The following is a 7,765-nucleotide window of genomic DNA, read 5'->3' as shown; positions in this document are numbered from 1 at the left end:
ACAACGAGAGCGAGGGGATGGATGGTGCGGAGGGGTACATCTCCTAATCTACCCTAACCATTTAACTGTTAAACTACCCCGGGGCTTTCAACAAGCGCCTCTTGCTTAAACTATTGGTTCTAACAACCCAGATTCCCATCGCCTGTGTTGGTGTCCTCACAATTTCAGGCCTCGCCCCCCAATTTTCTCTCCGTGCCCTCACACGGTCTCCTGGCTGGGACACATGGCTCCCTTTGGCAGGCACGACCCTCTGCCGAATCTCCCGCTATGGCACCCCCGGGCACTACACTGCCTCCGAGCCTACCAGCTCCCTAACACCGGGGAGTGCCCCCCATGGCACCTCCCCTGAAACGCACACGTGGCAGGCCGGCCTCCCGGGCCCCTTTCCGAGGGTCACCCGTGCCCACAACACTGCCCACGCGGCTAATGGCGCCCCGGGCCCCCGCACCAAGCAGGCGCACCCGTGCCCACTACTCTATCCCGGCCCCCCATGGGCCCTTGGCCTACCACGGGGTACCCACTCAGCGATACTCACCTTTCGCAGCCACGCTCCCAAGCCTGTCAACAGGGCTCCTGCACCCCTCCAAATGGGTTTCGAGCCTACACTCCCACCAACAACAAAACGACCTCCATTTTTCAATTTGACTAACCCCCTAACTCACTTTATACTGACCCCGGGGTCCCTTGGGCGGGAGTCACTCCTCCCCCCAATCACTCATCGCACCATGCATTCCCCATTCACTCCATACACACAGACCTGCTGGCCTCACTCACTCACCAAGCACATGCTTCCACTTCACTCACCAACTCTTCAACACACTCACCGCTGAACTCTGCCATCCTTCTATCTGCATCCCCTAACTAACTCGTGCTCCCACGTCGTCCCTTATACTACAGCATGTTCCTTTTAACACTACGTAGCTAAGCTACGTCCCCTCTACACATCCACAAGTTTGTCACTGTCTTCAAATGTCCCATTAATCAATTCCCCAACCTAAATCTGGCTACAATCCCTCGAACTAATCACTGAACAACAAATTTCAAAAAATTTTTTTTACTGGAGATGTGTAAAGTGATTAAGACCAATTTGGGTACGCTGATTTCAAAAATCATAACCGTTTTGCTGTATCACGTCAGGATTTTCAGGAACAGAAATATTCCCATTGCCTAGAAGTCAGGATTTCAATGAAATTTACATATGTCTTTAACATGTCTATTTCGTACAATTGTTGTTAACTTGTGTTATATTTCTTTCTTTCAGATAAAGATGAGTAGGCGTTCCTGTACCAATCATCCTGACAACTTCTGTTATGTGTGTGGTCGGTATACCAAAAAAGATCAACAGCGAAGTATATCTACAGCAGTGAAAATGAAGGCCGCCTACTTTCACTACTTCGGGTGTAAGGTGGGGGACCAAGAACAGAGCTGGGCACCACACATCTGCTGCACAAGCTGTCACACAACCTTGACTCAGTGGTTGGTGGGCAAGCGCACGAGCATGCCATTTACGGTGCCCATGATATGGCGTGAGCCGCAGAATCATCATGATGATTGTTATTTCTGCTGCACAAGCATCGCCGGCTTCAACAAGAAGACTAAAGGTCACATCAAGTACGCTGACTGCGTCTCTGCTCGTAAACCTGTGCCTCATGATGACGAGAACCCCGTTCCAACACCTCCAGCTGATCAGAACATAGCTGTAAGCAGTGGTGAAGAGGATGGTGATGATGAACCTTTTGAACCCGACACTCAAGAATCACACCTTCTGAACCAGGGAGACTTAAATGATCTTGTAAGAGATCTCTCGCTGTCAAAGGCGAAGGCAGAGCTGCTTGGATCAAGGCTGCAGCAGTGGAATCTACTTGAACCTAACACCAAGATATCCTTGTTCAGAGCACGTCACAGAGACATGGCTGAGTTCTTTGAGATGGAAGACACGATGACATTCTGCAGTGACATCAACGGTCTGTTGAAAGAACTTGGGTGTGATCACGATCCTGCAGACTGGCGCCTCTTCATCGACTCGGGGAAGAACAGCTTGAAGGCTATTTTGCTCCACAATGGCAACGAGAAACCATCAGTCCCACTGGCTCACGCGTTCGGCATGACAGAGACCTATGAGACTATGCGGCAGCTGCTTGATTCCATCAAGTACAATGACTTCAACTGGCACATCTGCGGAGACTTGAAAGTGGTGGCGCTGATGTTAGGGCTGCAGTCAGGCTACACGAAATACATGTGCTTCCTTTGTCTCTGGGATAGCAGAGACGACAAGAATCACTGGACGAAGAAAGATTGGGAAGAGCAAAAAGAGCATGTACCTGGTCGACACAATGTGAAGCATGTCGCCCTTGTCGACCCAGCCAAGGTTTTCCTTCCACCACTCCACATAAAGCTCGGCTTGATGAAAAGTTTTGTACGGGCAATGGATCTGAATGGGCGTGGGTTTTTATACCTCAAGGAAAAGTTTGGCAACACCTTGTCGGAGGCCAAGATCAAGGCTGGTGTCTTTGTTGGACCGCAAATCCGACAGATTATGAAGGACGAAACTTTTCCGACAACTCTAAACCCCAAAGAGCTGGCAGCGTGGAGGAGCTTCAAAGCTGTGACGGACAACTTCTTGGGGAACGAGCGCGCGGACAACTATGAAGAAATAGTGCAGCAGCTGCTGGAGTCCTTCAGGAAACTTGGCTCCAGGATGTCCCTGAAAATCCATTTCCTACACCAGCACCTGAACTTCTTCCCTGACAACTTGGGAGCAGTCTCGGACGAGCACGGCGAGCGATTCCACCAAGAGATTTCACTCATGGAGACGCGTTACCAAGGGCGGCACAACCCGAACATGATGGGCGATTTCTGCTGGTTCCTGCATCGTGAAACTGACACAGAGCAGCACAAACGCAAAGCCAAATGCCTAAAGCATTTTTAATTACATTCTAGTGGAGTTTTTCTGTAATTTCTATAATTTTGAAGCATTCATGATGAAATAAATGAATAAATGAATTTTTGTAAATTTCATTGAAATCCTGACTTCTAGGCAATGGGAATATTTCTGTTACTGAAAATCCTGACGTGATACAGCAAAACGGTTATGATTTTTGAAATCAGCGTACCCAAATTAGTCTAAATCACTTTACACATCTCCAGTAAAAAATTTTTGTTGTTCAGTGTAATCCATTCCACGGACTCCATGAGGACTTACCCCTGCCCCATGAAGTCGCTCTAACTAAGCTAACCCTTCCCCCTAACTAGTTTCCATCCTGTGCCCAGGTCAAGGGGGTCTTTCACCCCTTGCTCAGGAATCCTGTGCACCCGAAAGTGAGGCTTACTGTTTTTTTTTTTGTTTTTTTTCATGCGCAGCACCTGCGCGGCAACTCAGAGCTCGCGCACTTTGCACCTGCCCGTGACGTCATGCAGCTGCACGTGTTCCTCGTCCCTCCTTGGACGGTACCATCCGGCAGAGATACCCCTCCTGCCGGATTCCAACCCCACGTGCAGCCATGGCGTCACCGTGCGCATAAAAAAAACACAAGCCCCACGTCTCGAGGGGTTCCCCACGCGAACACATGTGCTTTGCCCGTTGGAGCTTAACACACACGATCGCGTGGAGAACCCGTCCGGTCCAAATCCATTTACCTGCCTAAACTTTGTCCGTCCGCGGGATCGGCAAATCCACCGCGTGCGTTTCCGGACCGGGACTTCACTCTCGCAAGCGAGCACGTGGCGGTCTCGTGCGTTGCACAGCACGAACCGCGTGCTCACTGCTGGGTGAACCCGGCACGGTCCCCGAAACAACTACAGCCGCTACCCGGCTTTCTCTCCTCTGTCGCCGTCTCCGTCTCCATTCCACACTCGCATACCTGCGTGTTACGACGCTCACACTGCATTCCATCACATTCACACCGGGAGATGCGGCTGCGTGCTCCCGCATGCCAACCGACATCTCCCTCTCATACCGCTCTCTCACACACACGGTCTCCCTTGCACACAGCCGTTCACTCACGCATGCGGGGGCACTCACCCGCGGTGCCTCACTCATACTCCGTGCCTCACTCATACTCCGTGCCTCACTCACACGCGGGGGCACTCATCCGCGGTGCCTCATCCACACACGGCGTGCTGGGAAGCACACACTCCGGCACACTCGCCACCACACCACTCACACGTGGTGCCTCACTCATACTGGCCGTTTCACTCACACACACGGCCTCACTCACACACGGTGCCTCACCCACACTCGGCGTGCTGGGAAGCACGTACCCTGGCACCATCGCCACCACACCACTCACACACGGGGTCGCTTCCACACACGGTGCCGCACTCACACCTTGCACCACACACACAGGGACAACCACACTGGGGATTCGTGTCCCCACAAGGGTCTCCGGGGCCTCTATACCCCCCAAGCTCTCCGTGCACCTGTCCACAGCACCCGTCCCCTCAACCTCGCAAAGCACGACCGAACTCACCTGGTCGTGACTCACCTCAAGGGGGCAGACTCCCTCCCCTCGTTCCTGGAGGAGGCCATCCAGGTGCTCGCACTGGGTCTCCACCCAGTCCGCCAGCTCACCCCCATTGTCCTCCACTACCTCCGTGTGTGTGTGTGCGTCACTCACCCCGTCTTCATCGTCCAGTCTTCCCTCAATTTTTTCTGTCTCCCGTGTCTCTATACATTTTCTCTCCTGGTTCCTTTTTTCTGTCTCTTCCTGGTTCCTTTTTCCTTCCCATCTGAGTCGTTCTTTCTCTCTGAGCCCCATTAGCTGTTCGTTCTCCCTCCGTTTTAGTTGTTCAATTTCACACTCATAGAGTTGTTGTTTTCTCTCCCACTGTTCCTCCTGCTCTTTGTTTTCCAATCTCATCGTTTCTTTCAATTGGCTCATTTCCTTCCTGTGTTTCATTCGCTGTTCTCTCACTACTCTTCCTCGTTTCCTCTCCTGTCCTTCCTTCTCCAGTTTCATGGTTTGCTTCATTTGGTTAATCTCCTTCTTGTGTTTCATTTGCTGCTGTCTCATTACTCTTCCTCGTTTCCTCTCCTGTCCTTCCTTCTCCAGTTTCATGGTTTTCTTCATTTGGTTAATCTCCTGTTTGTGTTTCATTCGCTGTTCTTTGTCTATCTCCTCGTACTCAAACCTATTTTTTTCCTTTTGTCGTTCAGTTTCAAATTCATACTCTTTCAGTTTTCTATTCCACTGTCTTTCTTGTTCCTCCTTCTGCAATCTCGTCATTTCTTTCAACTGACTGATTTCTTTCTCCTGTCTCATTCGTTCTTCCTTCATTACTCTTTCTTGTTCCTCATTCTTTAGTCTGGCCTTCGCTTACAGCTGTTCGATCTGTACAGTGTGGTTTCTTAAAGTTTCATTTTCCGTTCTCTTCCTTTCCTCTTTTAACACTCTCAGTTCGTTTTGTAGTTCCCTCTCTTTGTTTTGGTGTTTCTGTAACTCAGAAACTTTCTTTTCCAATTCCTTTCTCATCTCCGCACCCTCCGACCTTGCTTTGGCTTCTAACTGTTCTTCCGGCTTGCGCTTGTGGTTTTCTACCCGTCTTCCCAGTTCCTCTGTCTCCGTTTTTCCCTCCAGTCCCAGCTTATCAACTCTCTTCGTCATGTCTTGAAGTCTTTTCTCACACTCCACCGTTTCGACCTTCAATCCCTCCTCTGTCTCCTCCTGGCTTTCTTTTAATTGGTTTTTCGCTTCGAGTGCGTTTCCATCCATTTTTTATTTTCCATTTGTTGCGTATTTCTCTTCATTTCGTTGTTCCCTTCTTTCATTCCGTCAATTATGCTCTGCACGAGTTCCATAACGTGCTGTATTGTCACCTGCCCTGGCCACTCCCACTGACTACATTTAGCGGTGGGGTTATAATAAAAAAACCGACCAGATGAACGGCATCGATGCCTTTCCCAACCTTCTGGTACGGGTTTCTCTTGCACGGTGATCTCGTCCTGAGCCATGGATTCTACATTACTATTACACATACCTAATCCACCCGGCACCCGCTCGCCTTGAGACGCCATCTTGCTTCTCGCGAAGGGTTAATTTAGCTCGCTCGTAATTTGGAGGGAATCGGGGGTCGCTTCTCTCACCCCTGGACCGATTCCCGTGAATTTAGCCGGAGACAGGAGAGCCCGTTTTCCTGTTCTCCGATACCAGTGCCGCGAGGAGGGCGATGGATTTGTATCGCACGACCTGACACCAGTGTTGCGGATTCGCGCCCGCCGGCGTGCTGACGGCCACGTAACTCGAATCGCGGCACGTCGCCCACCGGACGGACAATCCAGTCGTGACCCTCTCGGACTAACGCCGGGAACCAGTCACGGGTGGACCTTTCGGTCTCACCGCGATCGAGCCAATCAGCCCCCGCGTGGGATAGGGTTGCTCGCCAAATTCGACCTACCTAAGTACCCACGCGGAGGGTAGACCGGGCGATCGCACCTCGCCGCAGGTCGACTTCAGACACGGGCCACTTAAGCGACCCGTTCCGTACTATCGGGATAACCGAGCGGTGTTATCGTCGGCCTCGACGGTTCGATTAATTATCGGGCGTATTCAGCCCACTACCAACCCTTTACGTGAAGCAAGATGAGGATTCAATGAAGGAAATGACGAAGCGAAGCGGGAAACAGTTCAACACAAAGCACATTTATTCGCGACGAACGGAAAGCACACATATTCAATTCCACCAAAAGCACACAGAAAAGAAAAACACAATTCAATTTACACAAAAAGCAAATATAAAAGAGAAACACAATGCAGAGCTAATACCGACTACCGAGCACACGGCAACACTTATACAATTTTACTTCACAGACGGCGCCGAAAACACATACCCAAAACCAAGGAAAGAATACCCTCAAGGATGAGGCGGGCCTGAGGCCGAGACCGGGTCGGCCTACCCGTCTGGTGATGAGACGCGGAGCGGCGATGGTGCCTCAACTCCGCGGGCCTCGCGGGCAGTGTCTGGTAGGGGGTGGGAAAGGGGCCCCCTTGGTCGCACTATCTCAGCGCGGGGGGAAACAGGAGGGGGTTGCTGATGCTCGGGGTATAGAGGATTTTTATTATCCCGCGACGAGCGTCTCCACCTCGGCCAGGTCGCGCTGTCGGCCTCCCTGGGGTGCAGCTCCCGACGCGAGCACCCCCTCGTCTGGTGTCGCTGCCTTTCCACAGCTCCGTCCCCTCCGTTCCGACTCCAACGCACACGACGACCAGCTCCTTCTTGCCAACTCCACCGCCCGCGAAGTCTTGACTCTCTGTTTCCGACTCTCCTACTCTCCTACTCTCCGCCTCTGGACTCTCCTGAACTGACGAACACGGTCCTTTTATCAGCCCCGTAGCTTCGCCCTCTCATCTTTGACCCCCTCCCTTCGACCTTTCACCTCGCTCCCCATTGGCCCGAGAAAAAGTGGGCGTGAAGGCTTTTTGATCCATAAATTTGCACATATCGATCGCCCTGGGGGCGGGGCCACCCGCCCCTCGCTCACCGATTGGACGGCAAAAAGTGGGCGTGTGTCGTTTTTGATCCGTTTTTGAAGCACAAAATCCGTGATTTTGTACACGCTGTTCGGCGCGCGCCCTGCACGAGTCCAACACCGGTACCCACAGGCGGCGCAAGAACGGTGGCGATGCGACGGTTGCGAGGTGTGACGTGAAGGTCGTGGCGGTTGTGGTGAAGCGGCGTTGTGGTTGGTGGTTGATGTTGTGACTGGTGGTGGTAATCATGGCGGTTGGTCCAAAATAAAGATAGTAAAAGAAAAACGGCTATCCTGAAG

At 51.8% G+C, this 7,765-nt stretch overlaps 2 protein-coding genes across 3 annotated transcripts in view; one reads left to right on the top strand and one right to left on the bottom strand.

Moving 5' to 3' along the window:
• Positions 1-3,127, top strand: part of LOC147018876 (uncharacterized) — a 65,379-nt gene extending 62,252 nt beyond the window's left edge. For both annotated transcript variants that reach the window (XM_085898983.1, XM_085898984.1), the window contains exon 4: positions 1,262-3,127. In XM_085898983.1, the coding sequence (XP_085755109.1) occupies positions 1,268-2,929 (1,662 nt within the window). In that variant the 5' untranslated portion in view covers positions 1,262-1,267 and the 3' untranslated portion in view covers positions 2,930-3,127. The remainder of the gene's footprint in view (positions 1-1,261) is intronic.
• Positions 1-7,765, bottom strand: part of LOC147018873 (uncharacterized) — a 405,228-nt gene that overhangs the window by 318,880 nt on the left and 78,583 nt on the right. The window lies entirely within an intron of this gene.

The sequence above is a fragment of the Eptatretus burgeri genome, chromosome 10 (genome assembly GCF_056783735.1).
Source record: "Eptatretus burgeri isolate ZD-2024b chromosome 10, Ebu_testis_v1, whole genome shotgun sequence".
In the NCBI taxonomy this organism is placed as follows: domain Eukaryota; kingdom Metazoa; phylum Chordata; class Myxini; order Myxiniformes; family Myxinidae; genus Eptatretus; species Eptatretus burgeri.
This window is presented reverse-complemented; position numbering and strand designations above follow the sequence as displayed.